At 52.6% G+C, this 16,521-nt stretch overlaps 6 protein-coding genes across 6 annotated transcripts; 3 read left to right on the forward strand and 3 right to left on the reverse strand.

Annotated features, from left to right (window-relative positions):
• Positions 1-410: 410 nt before the first annotated feature.
• Positions 411-2,775, reverse strand: BJX68DRAFT_226081 (FAD-binding oxidoreductase). The gene is made up of 3 exons (XM_071038453.1): positions 2,435-2,775; positions 1,189-2,341; positions 411-1,141 (listed from the first exon to the last, which is right to left on the reverse strand). Exons 1-3 carry the CDS (start codon positions 2,570-2,572, stop codon positions 1,005-1,007), a joined length of 1,428 nt encoding a protein of 475 aa, XP_070904219.1. The 5' UTR covers positions 2,573-2,775; the 3' UTR covers positions 411-1,004.
• A 782-nt stretch (positions 2,776-3,557) lies between these two features.
• Positions 3,558-5,491, forward strand: BJX68DRAFT_226084 (oleate hydratase). The gene is made up of 2 exons (XM_071038454.1): positions 3,558-4,202; positions 4,275-5,491. Exons 1-2 carry the CDS (start codon positions 3,625-3,627, stop codon positions 5,365-5,367), a joined length of 1,671 nt encoding a protein of 556 aa, XP_070904220.1. The 5' UTR covers positions 3,558-3,624; the 3' UTR covers positions 5,368-5,491.
• A 755-nt stretch (positions 5,492-6,246) lies between these two features.
• Positions 6,247-9,543, forward strand: BJX68DRAFT_261728 (WD40 repeat-like protein; the record flags this gene model as incomplete). Its single annotated transcript, XM_071044226.1, has 3 exons — positions 6,247-6,665; positions 6,717-8,316; positions 8,368-9,543. 3 exons carry the CDS (start codon positions 6,247-6,249, stop codon positions 9,541-9,543), a joined length of 3,195 nt encoding a protein of 1,064 aa, XP_070904221.1.
• A 1,029-nt stretch (positions 9,544-10,572) lies between these two features.
• Positions 10,573-11,300, reverse strand: BJX68DRAFT_114916 (uncharacterized protein). The gene is made up of 2 exons (XM_071035982.1): positions 10,881-11,300; positions 10,573-10,812 (listed from the first exon to the last, which is right to left on the reverse strand). The coding sequence occupies exons 1-2, from the start codon at positions 11,241-11,243 to the stop codon at positions 10,639-10,641; spliced, it is 537 nt and encodes a 178-aa protein (XP_070904222.1). The 5' UTR covers positions 11,244-11,300; the 3' UTR covers positions 10,573-10,638.
• Positions 11,301-12,697: 1,397 nt separating this feature from the next.
• On the reverse strand, positions 12,698-14,138 carry BJX68DRAFT_226087 (GNAT family N-acetyltransferase). Its single transcript, XM_071038455.1, has 2 exons — positions 13,642-14,138; positions 12,698-13,527 (listed from the first exon to the last, which is right to left on the reverse strand). Exons 1-2 carry the CDS (start codon positions 13,836-13,838, stop codon positions 13,062-13,064), a joined length of 663 nt encoding a protein of 220 aa, XP_070904223.1. The 5' UTR covers positions 13,839-14,138; the 3' UTR covers positions 12,698-13,061.
• BJX68DRAFT_276663 (FAD-binding oxidoreductase) lies at positions 13,535-16,129 on the forward strand (the record flags this gene model as incomplete). The annotated part of the gene is made up of 3 exons (XM_071048157.1): positions 13,535-14,153; positions 14,696-15,289; positions 15,353-16,129. The coding sequence occupies exons 1-3, from the start codon at positions 14,124-14,126 to the stop codon at positions 16,127-16,129; spliced, it is 1,401 nt and encodes a 466-aa protein (XP_070904224.1). The 5' UTR covers positions 13,535-14,123.
• Between the last annotated feature and the right edge of the window lie 392 nt (positions 16,130-16,521).

The following is a 16,521-nucleotide window of genomic DNA, read 5'->3' on the forward strand; positions in this document are numbered from 1 at the left end:
AACATGGAAGCAATGAAAGCGGGACTAAGATCCACATTGGAGCCATGGGGATCCGTGTCCAGTCGATATGCACGTCCGTGGTTCGGGTCGCGGCCGAGAGCGTTCCACGAGCGGGGCATTGTCTAAGATACGCATCGGTGACGGCCCCCAGGACTTGGCTGTCGTGGTACGAGGAACCACATGGCCTTCAAAGAAGTAATGTCAACTACCCTGTACTAGTATTGGCGCTGGCAATGTTGAACCTGACGGCAACTCGCACTCACTCTACCAATTTCGCTGTCATTGAAGTTACGAGGCTGAAAACGTTCAAGCATGAATTCTCACGAGACCCTCGCCGAAGCTATAGATGCTTGTCATCAACCATCAGTTAGGCGTCGACGTTCCAGAGCGCTCTGATCTTTGCCACCGAAGCCAGTTTGAAATACTTTATTTTGCCTATTTATTCGCCTGTTTGGCGGTCGTTCCTCTATATCGATAAAGGTAAACCTTAGAAATGGGCACTTCCTCGGAAAGTCGAATAGTAAAGTACGATACATCCATATCCGAGTTTCCGAGCTTTGCAACATAGAGCTGCTAGCAAAGTCAGAAAATGAAAACAAAAATCAGGCAATGGTTGGGACAAGAGTACTCTTCTACCACCCCCAGCTCTCTCGTTGGTTATCGCAGCAAGAGAGGGGTCTTGGGGGAGATCCCACAGGTCTGCAACGCCCAATGGATAGGACTATAGCCTTATCGGCTACGACACCGGAGTCTGGACGATATTGTGAAGGCCCAACAGTCTCATTATACGTTCGACTAAGCCGGTTAACGACATAAATACACTGGGGGCAGAAAAATGTGACGATTGTGGGCAAAGGGGAAGAAGATGTGTAATCAAAAGGTCTTCACGAGAAGAGTAGTTAATATGAGAGTATCGCTGCTTCGATATTATTGGTCCTGCAAGGATTTGGAGGTTGAGACCATACAGTGCGGAGTCGAGTATTGCGAGAGCGGGTTAATCGATGTCACCGAGGAATATCTTCAGATGGAGAGACCAGATTATGCCATTTATGAAACGCATTGTGCGGGTCGTACCTCCGTTTCAACTCTTGGAGTCTCGGCAGGTTGACTCCAAAGACGTACTTGGGACTGTAATTGTGCCCTGGCATGAGTGAGCAAAATGCGTTGCCAGAACGAATGCAGACTTACCAGCGTAATTAGCGTAAGCTCGGACGTGGTCATCGCCATCTATATAGGAGAGCGGTTGCCACCTTCGAATGTTGCGCAAAAGCGCTCTACCTTTCTGAGTGACAACTGCGTCATCGTCAGGGTTTTGCCAGCACAAGAGTAATCCCGCATTGTAGGAGTGGCCACGGTTGGCACATGCAGTCGCCTCAACCGGTACACTGGTGACTTGCCCATAGGGCAGAAGCTCAAACGCCAGTACGCTGTTGTCCATGGTGGGGGAAAGATGTATAAGGCGATCGAACTCAAGCCAGAGCTCGTGCGCTAGCTTCTCTTCCAGTGGGAAGCTGATCTCGGTTCCTCCAATCCATTTCCGACCTTTTGGTGTTGGCTCGACATTGGCGAGTCTATTCACCTCTGTATACGACATCATATCGGCCTTGCCAAGCGCGCACTGCAGTGCGAGAACCGGTTCAAAGAACGCGGTCGCCTTTTCCATAGGACCATTGTAGAAGAGCAGCGTCATAATCATGCAGTCTTCCTCAGGAGAGGGGCGTCTGAAGCCGAAGAAAAATCCACTGTGTTCGTCTTGCTGCTGATGGAACCGGTTCGCGAACGCGACGATTGTGGCGAGTTTGTCGGCTTCAAAGTTGAGCGAGCCTCCAAACACCTTGTCGGGGATACTGTGCGCTTTGAAGACCAGCTCCGTCGCTATCCCAAACGCCTGACCAGCGCCGCGAATCGCCCAAAAGAGATCATTGTGCCGGTCTTCGGATGCCTCAAGAACGCTGCCATCCGCCAAAACCATAGTCGCCATCACCAGGTTGTCGCTGATCAGCCCGTATTGCCCAGTCAGCCACCCAAATCCGCCACCCAAAGCTGATGCGCTTACCCCCGTCTGACTCGCTGTCGCTCCCACCACCGCAAGGCCATACGCGGTGGTCGCTTGATTCACGTCCTCCCACCTGCAGCCACCTTGGACGCGTACAGTCTTCGAGGCGGGATCCACGACAACATCTCGCATCCTTTCTAAACTGATCACGATTCCACCGCGGGTTGCAGACTCGCTGCTCGTAGAATGGCCGCCTGCTTTGGCAACAAATTCAATGTTGTGACGTCGCGCAAAGAGGATGGTTTTGGAAACCTCTTCCGCGGAGGTGACCTTGACGATGGCCCCCTGGACTGCATCAGCGATGATCGACCATCGCCCAGAGTGTACGGGATTTTAAGAATGGGAATCGGCAGCTAAGCCATCGCGGGCAAGACATACAGCATCCTTCTCGCACGTTTCGGACCAGGACTTGATATCCGCATGGTAAGTCTCCGAACCCAAATGTGATATCTCCGCCCGAGTCCCTTCCAGCTGGCGCCTCAACTCCAGCACTAGGGCTTGATTCATCAACCGCATCGTGGCTGGCCTGGCATTTGAAGAGATAATACCATGGCGGGGTAATAAATCAGATTGGGAGTTAGCCTACTTCACGAATAGCAATCGCGTTTATTCGCGCTGTTTTCGCGTGCGTTCGTTCGTTCTCTCTTTTTGTTGTGGACGAAATAAAGCAGACAGAGAAACCAGCACATAGCCTACAACGGCAGGGAGCGGTAAACAATACTAGACATGGCTACCAACACTGGGCGGGCATTTGGTTTTCGTGATGTCACTAGCAGGTAGTGTGACTACTGGTGGCGTGATCGAGTGCCAAACCATCTCTAGATCCGTTACCCCATCTCTTGATCAACGCTTTACATTCTCATGCAAATTCAGGAGTGGATTTTTCTTTCCTACTTGACGGGTCACACCATCCAGAGTCGGCGCGTATATCAACTGTCAAGTCATAGGCTATCCGCCATGGGTCGAAAACCCGGGCAGGGAATAAATATCCTCCAGAAATTGGTTCCTTCGACCGATGGACTGTGAGGAGGAGGAGGCAGGCACCTTTGCCTGGGAGACAAATTTTTATCATATCATGTCACAGATCATCTTGCATCGTTGTATCGAGTGCCCGTAACTCGAAGCCTCCCATGTGGACTATCGTATGTGCTACCACGTGTGTGTGACGACCAAAGAAAATCCAAACTTTAAGGGCCCCGCTCTAATCATGTTCCCTATTCGCCTAGTCTCGCTTAAAAAAATGATCTCATATCGTCGTGATTCAGGAATCCCTCACTCTAGGATAGTTTGGGGAGTCCCACGTGTTCACTAACGTTCCAAATGGTGGACCGGAGCAGGCTGGAAAATGATTGGACTACGATCGTTCAAGTGGACTGTGGAGAGCTCCGGATAGGGTTCCTTACGTAGTCTATACTGGTCAGACCACTGTGAAACACACTCAGACAGGGACTGCTATAACCGCGCCCAAGCAGTCCCGGTCTAGTGGCCGATTGAGATGAACGATCAAATACAGATCTCAATGAACTTGCCTCAGCAATACAGCTCATTTCAGATGTATTAATGTATTAATGTCAATATCGCGGGTGAAGCGCCGCTTTATCGATATGCAAAACATAATGTGTTGTCGGAGAGATCCTCAGGTCACTCACGCCTGGATCATTGGCTCAGATCTGTCGTCGTTCGCTGCTGCGGTCTATCTCATCCACGACGCCCACGTTCCAGGTCCCAATGTCCACCTACTGTTCAACCGTCCTGAGGACAGCGACCAGATTATCAACGACAAGGGTCTTATATCAACACGGGGTCAAGGAATACGGTTTGTGTCGGGCTCAATTGACGGGTGCACAGCACACCTTTTATCTTGCGTTTCCAGGTTCGCAGGACGAGATGCGCATAACCTCGATGGGGTCAGGAGGGTGGACACCGAGCGCGATTCGACGCAGTGCAAATCCTTTTACGTGCTCCGCGGCGGTAGTTGTAGGGTCCAGAAAATCCACCAACCTGTCAGTCATCTGCGACCAGCAGACCGAAAGGATCTTTTGAAAGTCATGCTCGATGATGGCCAGAGCTTGGCCTGCAAGACCGTGGGCGACTGCTTTCGGGCTTCCTTTTTCGGGTCAGAACTCTGGATATTGCTTTCCATGAGGTAGGCTAGACCCCTTCGATCTCGGGTTGAGGAGAGGTGTATCCCCTTAACTAAACCATTGCTGGTTTGAAGATTTGGATACCGGCCGTCCCATAGCGCTATGGAGTTCCAGAACTGCCTTAGAAGGTATTTGCAGGAGGCTCAAGATGGCCGTATCGATACACCAGTGGATTTCTGGCACGTCACAAAGTTCCTGTACGAGACCGTGGACGAGTATTTACACAGTGAGGGAGTTGAGTTCTGGCCCGACACCTCGATTCAGAATATCAAGTTCACCAAAGAAAGCTCGTGGAGGTGTGCATCGAGTATCAAAGCGAAAACGGGCAATAAGTCTCTCGATATCCCCATCCAGCGAGACGATATTCTCATTGTGTCCCTCGGCTCAACAGACTCAGGCTCGCTGGTCGGGAGTAATGGAACAGCGCCATCACCCATACCGGTACGAGCAGAGCGAATTCTTAATCCCGCGTGGTCCCTGTGGTTCCGACTTGCCCGTGTCTCCCCCGAGTTTGGCAATCCCTCCGCATTCTGTACCCATCTGTCCGAATCGAAAATGGAATCCTTCACAGTTATCCTTGATCCTTGTAGCTCGGACCTCTACACCTACCTGGAGCATTGCATCGGCGAAGAGTCCACACTCTGTCTGCCAGACAGCAACTGGTCGCTATGCCTCTGTCTTTCGCGCCAACAAATCCCCACGAGTTCCGCGGCCGCGTCCGAAGGGTGCTCAGAGGAGGTCCGTACAATCCAGGGCTACGGCCTCACACCAGAACAGGCAGGCAATTTCATTCATAAGCCCATGTGCTGCTGTGCTGGACAAGAGATCCTAAGCGAGCTGTTATCACACCTGGCGCCATGGCCCGCGTTCGAGGAGACCCTCTCCAGCGCAACAACCATCCCCACCCTGTGGCCTCTGGCCTCGGCTGCACTCGTAAGACGCGCCCATGGCGACCGGCCCCGTACCTTTCCGCTGAGCCCGAGTAACATTGGGGTCATTGGGGCATTTTCGGAAGTTCCCGACGAAACGGTCTGTGGACTTGAATATGGCATTCGGAGCGCCCAGATTGCCGTCGATGGGCTGATGGGCCTTGACCAGAGGTTGCCAAAAGTGAAGATTAACTCTGTAACGAAGCGGTACGGGAAGATGAACCATAGCATTGTATAACCATGCCCTGGATTGCGGCTGTTTTGGCGGTACTCTACGCCATGGGACAGTCTGCTTTGCTCTCCATGATGTCGACGTTTATATATTCTCCATAAATACCAACCCACATACAATTCATACAACCCCAGTATCAATTTCCAAGAAAAGGTCAACGAAGTCGTATCACTCGCAATCTCAAGCTAATCACAGAGTTAAATGCCACACCAGGAGCACGACCCCAGATAGACACTCGACCTAAATGCTCCTGCTGCCGCCGGCCCCGACGACCAGGAGTTCCCGTTTTATCCGAATGAGCACCCTTCCAGGCCGATTACACGTCTGAAAGATTAGTTTGGATTGCGGATTCCAGAGCGTAGGAAGTATGGCAGCCTCAAATTCATACACTATGAGGAGCTACCTAGCCGCGGATGCCGCATCGATGCCTCAATCCGGACTTGCGGCCAACTCGGGTTGGAGCTGGATGGGGAACACGTGGACTATATTCCACGCATATGAGAGGTGCCGGATAGAGATCCAGCTTCTAGTTGAGACTGGGACCAGATTGCTAAAAAACTGCCAGCCTTGTTGAACTGCGCCTCGGGCAACCCAGCCCATTCAGGACATCTATAGTGCACCCATAATCGTGGTTCATGGCACGGCATGTTGAGTTGAGCCGGGGATGTTGCCGGCGCCATCGTTCTCATCGTATCGGCTATTGTGACCAGACAAGACCAAGGAGCGCCACGCGAGGGCCTGACCGTCGAGCCATCGGCCGTGTTCCATCGTTCATAATTCAGCCTCAGGCTTAAAGCCAACAGCCGCCCCGCTCGTTCCTTCCTCCCCCACGGTCAACCACGCACGCGTTTCCCAGGGGGACACGGAGATTCCTCCCGCTTCCTCATGGATCCTTTGTCAATAACGGCCAGTGTGATCGCTCTTATTCAAGTCACAGCGAGCATCGCACGGAGCTGCGGGCGCTACGCCAAGTCGGTGAGCAGTGCCCGCGAAGATGTAGCCTCGCTGCAATCAGAAATCGTCCAGTTCGCCAGGACCCTCGAGAAGCTCGCGGAGCTACTCGGTGGACCTCATGCGGCCAAGCTGGTTTCTTCGGATATCATCGCTGTAGACCTTGATAAGTGTCTTCTCGCTTTGACTGCTCTCGACAAGCAGCTTGATCCAGGGCATCCACAAAAAGCGATGAGTAAGCTGGGGATTCGAGCGCTGAAATGGCCATTGCAGCGTACTGAAGTTGAGAGTATCAAGAGGGACCTGGACAAACACAAGGCATCGCTGAACCTGGTCTTACAGGTCGATCAGACGTACAGTAGCCTTTTCCCGTAACAAGGTTCCACCACTAATCTGCAAGACAGCGTACTACTTGCCGAAGTTTCACGGCAAACAGAAAATATCAGCCAGAAGCTCGATATGGAGAAGCTGCCCACGATATCAGCCGCCGAATTCGACTCCTACATTAACCAGCATGAGACCGAATGCTTGCCCGGTACTCGGACCAGAATCCTCGACCAGATAAATCAATGGGCACGGTCGCCAGAGGGAAAATGTATCTTCTGGTTGAACGGGATGGCTGGCTCGGGTAAGTCGACCATCTCACGGACGGTCGCCAGTAACTTCAGAGCACAAGGATTGTTGGGCGCGAGTTTCTTTTTCAAGAGGGGCGAGGGTGAGCGGGGCGAAGCGAGCAGATTCATCACCACAATCGCCAGTCAATTAGCCAGAAATGTGCCAGCCCTAAATGCCGGCATTGGAACGGTATTGAAGGAAGACCATCAGGTATCGACAAAATCATTCAAGGAGCAGTTCGAGAAGCTACTCCTTCAGCCACTCGGGGCCCTGAGTCACCAGACCTCCAGCAGACAAACCCTAGTCCTCGTTGTCGACGCGCTGGACGAATGTCAGCCAGTACAAGACGTCCGGCTCCTTCTGGAGCTGCTCCCTGACCTTGGAAAAGTAGGTCCGGTAGGTGTCCGCGTCTTTCTCACCAGCCGCCCCGAGCTGCCGATCCGAATGGGCCTTATGAAAAGTCCTGAGGCACATCAAGACCTTGTTCTTCACGATATCCCCACAGTAGAAATCCGCCACGACATATCGCTGTTTTTCCATCATCGCCTGGCGCGGATCAGGAGAGACAGGCACCTACCGGCGGATTGGCCGGGCACCAGCAATGTCCAAAAACTCATCACGACATCTGTTCCATTATTTGTCTTTGCCGCGACCATATGCCGTGTGTTGGAGGACCCTCAATGGGACCCAGACGAGAGTTTGTCTGAGGTCCTCAATTATCAGAGCGAGGAGTCAAAGTTGAGTGCGACGTATATGCCGATCTTCAATCAACTTCTTGCTAATCAGACCGAATCCAAGAAGGGAAGGCTGATTGATGAATTTCGGGATGTCGTCGGTGCAGGAATACTGCTGGTCACGCCGATGACAGTCGCCTCAATCTCTCAGCTTATTTCCATGCCCGAAAAGATCGTCCGGCTGAGGTTCAATTCCCTAAATTCGGTATTCAGCGTGCCGGAATCCGACTTCGAGGTGATTCGGCCATTCCATTTGTCATTCCGAGAGTTTCTCCTCGATCCGCATACTCGAACAAAGACACCGTTCTGGGTCGACGCGCAGGCGATGCATTTGAAACTTGCCACAGGCTGCCTGAGGCAGTTGAGTGACCGCATGAAGAAGAATATCTTGAACTTACCCGACCACGGAACAACGGCATTTTTGCGCAGAAGACGGGATGTCCGAGCCGTAGAGAAGGATATTCCGCGTGAATTGATGTATGCGGTCCTTTTCTGGGCGGATCACTTTGTTAAGAGCAGTCCACAAGAAGCCCAGATTGGAGAGGTGGCCGAATTTCTCGAAGAGCATTTTCTTCACTGGTTGGAAGCGATTTTTTCTGTTGATGGCTCCGGTAATCTCAGCAGGACGCTCCGCGAGCTCCAACAAGTCTTTCTGGTGGGCCTCCTTTCATCTTGATCAGCAACGAGATAACTAATTCACGAACAGGGCCACAAGGTTGTGCTTGAGATCCTGGAGGACGGGGTCCGCTTTTATAGTTCATTTCGAGAGCTGGCACACAACGTCCCGCTTCAGCTTTACTCCGCGGCCCTGCTCTTCTCTCCATCGAATTCCGCGATCCGAAGGAGATACGGCGGCGAACGACCAAAGGAGATACGTTCTCTTCCCAAAGTTCCGGATTCCTGGGATGTAGTCAAGGAATCTCCGCTTGAAGGCTTTGGTGGTGGTGAAGAAGCTCCCGGAACCCGCGTTCAGGTGTTGGAATTCTCTCCAAATGGCAAGCTGGTGGCTGCCGGATGCCGGGACGGTACAATCACGTTATGGGACTGCCTAACAGGAAATTTACAACAGACGCTCATAGGCCATTCTGACAGGGTAAACCATTTGTCTTTTTCACCTTCAGGCGACGGAATTCTGGCCTCTAGTTCGCATGATAAAACCGTCAGGATATGCAATACCACCACGGGGGCCACGCTGCATACACTAGAGCAGCCGGCGATCGTGAGTGTGCTGGCCTTCTCACCAGATGGCCAACTTCTGGCTTCGGCTGCCGGATCGGAAGGAGTGTATCTTTATGATCCTACGAGTGGGGCTTTAAAGCGGTGTTTGGCCCATGACCTGGGTGTCTGGGCAGCTGCCTTCTCGCCGGACAGCCAAACAGTGGCAACGTCCTCGAGCCGCCCAGACCAGATCATTCTATGGAACGTCACTGATGGCACCGTGCGACACAGGCTAGAATGTGGCTTCCTCATTACATCTCTGGCATTCCCCCCGGATGGCGAATCCCTATTAAGTGTGATTTACCGACATGACCGCCTCCAACTATGGGACCTTAGTCGTACTGAAAGAATGAAGTACGAGTTCCGGATGCGGGTCTTGGTGTCCCAAGCAAAGTTCTCATCCGACGGTACGCAACTGGTCACGGATAAGGGCAGTATTGATATCCGGGATTTAAGGGGCGAATGGGATTACTTTACGCCTGATAAGAGCAACACGGTCCTGCTGGAGAAGCCCTGGATAACGGTCAATGGGACCCCGATTATGTGTCTATTGAGGGGCCATGAGCCGTCGGCTTCGGCGGTAAAGGATGATGTCGTGGCGCTGGGTTTCCGGTCTGGGCTGGTGTTGGTTATTGGGTTTGACCGTGGCGACGGTGGACCATGATTTCTTTTCCTTCTTGCCAGTTGACGGTGATCATGCCATGTACCGGATTATGGGAGTTGTTGAATTGATATATTTGTTTATCTAGCTGGGGTTGACCAAGGCATGTCCCTGTTACCCCATCCGATGATTGCGGTCCTATTATATGTTTGGATTCTGCGGGCATGCTCCAGTATAGCTTGCACGCTGTTGACACAATAGGCAGAATAGAATAGAGATTTGCCCTATGAATAGCAAGGACCCGAATCAGGTAGTCGCGTGGGGGTCACGGGAAAGCGACTTCGAGGGTTGGGGTTGATATCAGGGCGCCGGTGTAGGTTTGGGGGGCGAGGTTTGGGTTGCATACACGAGGGTAGACCCAAGTCCACTTTGCTCACTTCTCAGCTACCCCATGGACCTTGAGCTACAGATTCTGGCCAGCATGTGATGCTGACTTGGGGTCCGGAACAGGTTTGGATAGTTTGGTTAGATTCAACAGGGGTGTGCCAGGGCGCGGATTAACGTTTCTTCCCTACAAATAACCCCCCAAATATCTTCTCTTCAGAGGAGCGTAAATCCTCCTTAGGTTTAGCCTTTAACCTCTCATTTCCAGATCACCAATCCGCCGAGCCTGACTATGGAGTCAGAGCGGTTCATCTGAAGACTGCCATGTGTAAGGTCAAGTAAGTTGCTGAGAACTCTTGTGATATTATGCTACTAGGCTAGAAGAGGACCCGAATGAGTACATATAACTCGCGAACACAAAATTACCCCAGCCCAGACCAAGCGACCACCTTCTTATCCACATCTTCCAAATTCCTTTCTCTTTTGTTTGTGCCTCACATCTCAATCGCCCTTCCCCCAGACCCCGCAACGAATAGAAGAGTGTGGACCTGTGTGACAATGACAGTGCTGGAAGAGTGGCGACTGGTAAACACGTATGATGCATCACTCTTGCTGCTGCTTTGTAGGCCAATGCTAAGCTGATTTGCCATGCAACTATTTCGTCCTCTCAAATCAGTGCTCGCGTCATGTGTAGAGGCCCAGGACCATTTTTCATAAACCCCAATTAAGCAACTCAGAGCCACTCGTTCATCGGCCGTGATTGCCTCACCCACCCTAGCCAGGGTGAGGCTCAAAGCACAGACCGAGCGGTCCCTTGCTATAATCAGCCGTTGACTCGCTCGCGACGAGACTTAAATTGCCCGTCGCGGGTCTTGGGCTTATATACCATCTAGGCCCTGCCAAAAGACCCCGCTCGGGAACCTCGACGCGGAGAAAGTCGCGCGGAATCTGGAGCAAGATGCCATAGTCAGCTGTGGGTGATATCAATATACCCAGGGCTTCCCAAGTTATCGTACCCGGTTTGCGTGTGCGTTTGGCCCAATGGTCGTCCAGCTTGCGGTTGGCCCCCGCGACTGCAGTCCCAGGAGGGTAGGGCCGTCAGGCTGCGTGAGGAGACCCAGCTGCTTGTCCTCGCCCATCAGCAAATTCCCCTGGCTATTCGACCGGAATCGCCCGCAATGTAGGCGCGACGTATCGATTGCTGCCCTGGAATTGAGGCACGCGATTGGCGTCAAGTCAGCGCACTTTACCTCCGCGTTCCAATCGTCTTCGAAGAGGTAGAGGTTGATGCTGCCCAGGCCAGGGTCGAGGTTATCATGGCTCACGGCAAACGTGCCCAGGATTATCGCCAGGAATACCACAGCTAAAGGGTTCTGCATGTTGGTTTTGCTGATGTCTCTGATGTGTGGCAGCTAAGGAGGGATTTTGTCGATGACGCAAACGAAGGTGAGGCAGTGGCGAGTGGGGGCGGGGAATTGAACCACACATTCCTGCGAGTATAGATTAGTGTGAAATCTTATTATTCTTATTCATGCTAATATTCTTCTAGTCTATGTATCGCATTCCACATCTTCATCTCTTCCTCACAAACGCCTTGAGCTACATCAACGCCACGCGATCGAATGCCAGGGTAAATGCGCTGGTACCACCTGAACAGGCCTCTTCCCTCACACTCGGTGAAACATCTACAAGCCCTGATACGATAAATGGCACGGCGCGTCCAGATGACATTTGATTGTCGGGATGCATGCTATTTATCAGCAAATCTCGCCTACATACTCTAGCATGGCCGTGGGATCCACGCATCCGAAGAGGGTCATTTCGGCTTGTTAGATCACCCGGCGGATCACAACGAGAGCGACGCAGAATAGAAAATCCGTTTTTGCTGTGTTTAGGCTCTTGAATTCGTAAGGCAGAGTAGCGAGGTCCGGGGTCAGTAGGTTAAGCTGGTCGCCGAATTTGCTTCTGGGACACGGCGAAGGCGGGCTGTCGAGGGTTAAGGCTGGGCCATTGAACCAGCCTACTGTGAGGCTCTTCTCAAGTATCAAACAGCGCTGGAGCAAGCTTCGCAAGACACCTAGCGGTCGAGAACCCGGCCCGCGAGGATCCCTTGTAAATCCTTTTATACTCGCGCACAGTCGGCCAAGTGGCTAAATAGCTGGGCGATAGGCGTGTCCTTCCCTCCTCTGGTTAGCCACCCCTAGTCAATATCGGAACCAAGCTTTGTACTGAAAACGAAGAACGCCTGAATGTAGTTAGTGGGTCGTTGCAGGTACACATGCTCATGCCTTTAAGCTTACTACGGACCACTTCTGCGGAGTGAGTATCACTATGGCGAGTCCCTCGTCAGTGCATCTGCCGTGTTCGAGATGTTGCAAAAGAGCCGTCGCTCCCTGTACATGAACGAAGCAGTTCCGTGATGCATTGACACCATGCTGCATTGTCTGGATATACAGTTTCAAAACTCATAGGCGTCCAGGAATGAGTTGCTTGGCAACCTCACCCCATATCTATCAACAGTAGTATAGGGAAGCTTTGTTGTAGGGTGGTGCTTTCGCTGCAACATCCGTACCACCATCGCGAGGGCGCTATGATACGTCTCAACATCATGGCGGGTGAGACTATGATCGCCTGTCCTCTCTCCCATAAACACCGAGGCCGACGAGACAACAGAGCGATCGAGCAACTCCTCGCTCTGAGGTCATGGCCAATCATCCCATCAGGCTCCGGAGTACCATTCGGGGAACTCAGATGTTGCATGATGTTAACTCCAAGATCTAGGTACCTGCGGTCCGTGATGCCTCATAAGGCTGAGAAATTATTAATCATAACCTATTAACGTAGACCCTAACATTGATGCAGTATCCCACAAATGAAAGTGCAGTGTGAAACAGAGACGATGCCTCGACCATTCCTTCCCCGCGACGATGGTCAAGCTCCCCCTACGGGCCAATCTCCGAATTCCGGACGCAAAGAAAAACTCCGTTTCTCAAGTCTGCCGCGCGTGGTACGTCATGTAACTTGGGCTGGTGGATACGGCTCTTATTTCACATCGAAGACGGCCTAGGACCCGCTGAAACAGGACTTGAGTGGTGCCCTATCTTTGGAACACCCACATTGGTCACTCAAAACTGATGGAATGCAGAATTCGACAGTGCTGTCTCTTATCATGCAGCTCCCGGTTGCCAAAACGCTACCTATACCAGGTCATCTCTCGGCCTCTCGGCCTCAAGCAACACCGCATCCCTCCCAAGCAGGTTGACCTCCTTAAAGGTCCGGAACCCATTCTTAGACAAAGTCTTCAAGCTCGCAACATTTCGGATGCCACATCCTGCAAACACCTTCTCAGTCCTTGCCTCCTCCCCATCCTCCTCCGTGTTCGGCCGAGGCAACTTCCACCACGCATCCAGTACCGCGCCCACCGCCTCTCTCGCAAACCCCTGCCCCCAACTATACGGGTGAGTATGGTACCAGAGCACTGGCGCGGGGACGAGAGCATGAATCCCCAGCGCCCCAATAACTTTTTCCGTGGGGTCGTCGGCCAGAAGGATCGCGTAGGAGAACATGCGACCTGTCGCACCTGATGCATCGGGCGTCGTGAAGGTCTGCTCCTTGATATACTCTCGCGTATCGTCGACGGTGCTGTCGGGTATTGGATTGATTCTAAGGGGTAAGCGGGGATGTTAGTCGGTCAATGTGTCCTCTAGCTCATTGTTTCGTTCCCTCCTCCTCCACCTGGTTGGGTATGATTGCATATAGAATAGGCATGGTACGCACAGCCAGTCCGCAACAGCTTGAAGCCGTCGGTGCTCGAAGATATCCTCCGCATCGGAAAGCGCCAGTGGCCGGAGAATGAGTCGTCGAGTGCGTATCGTGCCGAGTGCCTCTGGGATAATAACTCTCGGGGGCTGCCTCGGGAAAAAGTCCGGCTCTGGCACAGGTTGTGCTTCGTTTTTGGAATTTGTTGCTGTCATGATTATGCTCTCGGGTATAAGCGGTGGTTTGATTCTGCGCCCCTTTTCGCGCGGAATGGGCTTCGAGGATGTCCTTTATACTTCTGCGCGTGAAGGCACGCCTGGGATGTTCGGAGCCTTCCCGCTAGCGCCGGTCTCGTTCTTATCGTCGTCGCTTGGCGTCGCGTCTGCGCGTTCGTATTTGCGTTGGTGTTCAGCACATCCAAGATAAGGAAACTGACCTAGGAACGTTGAGGATGAAGTTCAATAAAAACTGCTAAACGTGGAATATTGCGCGAGACAAACATGTCTGCCTCTCACCTGAAATACTGCCATGTTTTTTGTTTTTTTTGTTGCTAAATAGTATCCGCTAACCGAACTGACCAAGGAGATACTGCAATCATATCCTCAAGTGGATCTTCGGGATGGCGGATTGCATTTGGAGACTGTGGCTGAGGGCTCCGTATTTCTCTGGCTCTCGGTCATCGCAGCTTAAGCCCATGGAAAATGCAATCTGATAGGCCTAGTATTCACTCGCGTCGCGACTTGCTGTGTCGCGGTCTGAGTCAGATTGTCAGATTATAGCGCGCGCAAGCGCCCACTAGCAATGACACATCCAATGCCCTGATGGGTTCCTGCGAGTAATGAGGCTTAATAGCGTCTCTCCGTGTTTTGAGTTGGTATTAGTGCAATGATCCAGACTGCGCAGGCTGCACTCTGACGACTCAGACCCATTCATAACGGAGATAAGCTCGGTATTGCGCGAAGCCTGACCGTTGATGCGAGGTCTTTAAATGCGAGAAAAGTCCTAACATATCCAACTCTAAAGCCTGTGCCATACCACTATGTCGACCAACACCCACCTCCTCGTCCTGGAGGGCTTCCTCGCCCAACAACCAAGCATCAAGTACTTCCCCCCGTCCTCTTCCGAATTCGACTCTTTGCGACAGGTATGGAACACCTCTGGTGCTGGAACGCCTCTCGCCATCGTCCAGCCGCAATCTGCGCGCGACGTGGCTGCTTTGATAAAGTTCGTCAAGGCCAACTCAGTGCCCTTCACACTACGCTCAGGAGGGCATAATCTAGAGGGGCGGTCGTCTGTGAACGAGGCTTTACAGATTGACCTGCGCGCCTTGAACTCTGTGGCCGTTGCGCCGGATCGCAAATCGGCAACTGTCGGCGGAGGCATCCTGCAGGGGGAGCTGGGTAACAAGTTGTGGGAAGAGGGGCTCGCCACCGCGACAGGATCCGTCCCATCAGTCGGGTACACTGGCTGGGCGACGTACGGCGGATATGGGCCCTTCTCCTCCCATTGGGGACTCGGTGTCGATCAGATTATCGGCGCAACCATTGTCGATGCTAATGGTGAAATCCAGACTGCGGGCCGAGACCTGTTACAGGGGATCCGGGGTGCCGGTGGTCTCTTTGGGGTTATTGTCCAGCTTACCGTCAAGGTTTATCCTTTGACCGGCGTACGTCCCTCAGGGCTATCGAGCACTTGATATCTACGACACTAATTATCGAATTCCACACAGTTCCTAGCGGGCCCCATCATCTTCGACTCAATTGACATCGCGAAGACATTTGTCGACTTCAACACCGCCTACACGAACCTCCTAGATACCGAAGGCCTTCCTCCACAACTAACAGTGCAACGAATCGTCTTCAACTCACCCCACGGCCGGGCGTTTGCCGCGTTGTTCGTGTGGAGCGGATCCGAGTCCCAAATTGATGAAGGCAAGCGTTGGGCGGAGAGAATAGCCAGCCTGGCCCCATGCACCATGAACCTCGTGGGTCCTACCACCATCCCCGAATGGTTTGCCGGCAGCGCGCATTTGCCGACGGGCGTGTATGGGTCAGCCTGGACACACAATCTCGCTCGGATCCCGGAGACCATCGCCGAGGTCATCGGTCGAAATCTTGCCCGTCTACCAACTGATCCTGCGACCATGTTCTCCCTGCATCAGTTGCGGCGTGGTCCGTCAACTGAAAGAACTGGAAGTGAAGTCTCGTCGGTGTTTGCGACTCGAGAACCGCACTATATGCTTGAGATTCTAGGGTACGCGGCCGTCGCGTCCGCGCAAGAAGAAGCAGAGAAATGGGCGGCGCAGATGGCGGCTGAAATTCAGGAGGTGGATCCAGAGAATGTGCTTCCGACCACTTATATTTCCTTGTATAACGCGCGTCGTGGAGGGTCGCCGAGTAGAGTGTTGGACAAGGTGTATCAGGCAAACGCCCAGGTGGTTAGGGCTCTGAAGGCGAGGTTTGACCCAGGGAATTTGTTTAGCTTGGCGGTGCCGGCTATGGAGTAAAGTACGTAGTTAAGTACTTTGATGAAGCAGCTCTACGTCATGGCTTACCCGATGGGCTTCAGCTGTATTCAAACTTCCTTGTGTTTCAGATGGTCCGGGCGATTGTACATGATATACATATGGCATCCCTGGGGACAACAAACCGCTACGCCACCACCAGCCGCAACTATACTTAGCATTTCTTTGGCACCCTGTCAGGTAAACGGCTACACGAGTCCGTACCACCCATCATAGGCGATTTAGCCATGGCCTCGTCTTATCGCCTTCTGCGAGGCATACGTTGTGTCGCCAGCGCTCGGCTCATCTAGCAAACTCATCAAGAAGGTCTCGTATGGCATTGAGCTTCCTGGCTTGGTTGTTAGTACACTTGTCGTCCTACACGTATGGCCCTC

Source organism: Aspergillus pseudodeflectus (assembly GCF_044049435.1).
Source record: "Aspergillus pseudodeflectus strain CBS 756.74 chromosome Unknown BJX68scaffold_3, whole genome shotgun sequence".
Taxonomy (NCBI): Eukaryota; Fungi; Ascomycota; class Eurotiomycetes; order Eurotiales; family Aspergillaceae; genus Aspergillus; species Aspergillus pseudodeflectus.

Coding starts and splice junctions, on each gene's coding strand:
- BJX68DRAFT_226081 (XM_071038453.1), bottom strand. CDS start 2,572: ATGCGGTTGATGAATCAAGCCCTAGTGCTGGAGTTGAGGCGCCAGCTG. Junction 2,342..2,434: donor AAACGTGCGAGAAGGATGCT/GTATGTCTTGCC, acceptor GATGCAGTCCAG/GGGGCCATCGTCAAGGTCAC. Junction 1,142..1,188: donor AGCTTACGCTAATTACGCTG/GTAAGTCTGCAT, acceptor CACTCATGCCAG/GGCACAATTACAGTCCCAAG.
- BJX68DRAFT_226087 (XM_071038455.1), bottom strand. CDS start 13,838: ATGACAGCAACAAATTCCAAAAACGAAGCACAACCTGTGCCAGAGCCG. Junction 13,528..13,641: donor CAAGCTGTTGCGGACTGGCT/GTGCGTACCATG, acceptor CTTACCCCTTAG/AATCAATCCAATACCCGACA.
- BJX68DRAFT_114916 (XM_071035982.1), bottom strand. CDS start 11,243: ATGCAGAACCCTTTAGCTGTGGTATTCCTGGCGATAATCCTGGGCACG. Junction 10,813..10,880: donor CAAACGCACACGCAAACCGG/GTACGATAACTT, acceptor ATCTTGCTCCAG/ATTCCGCGCGACTTTCTCCG.
- BJX68DRAFT_226084 (XM_071038454.1), top strand. CDS start 3,625: ATGTCAATATCGCGGGTGAAGCGCCGCTTTATCGATATGCAAAACATA. Junction 4,203..4,274: donor TGGATATTGCTTTCCATGAG/GTAGGCTAGACC, acceptor GCTGGTTTGAAG/ATTTGGATACCGGCCGTCCC.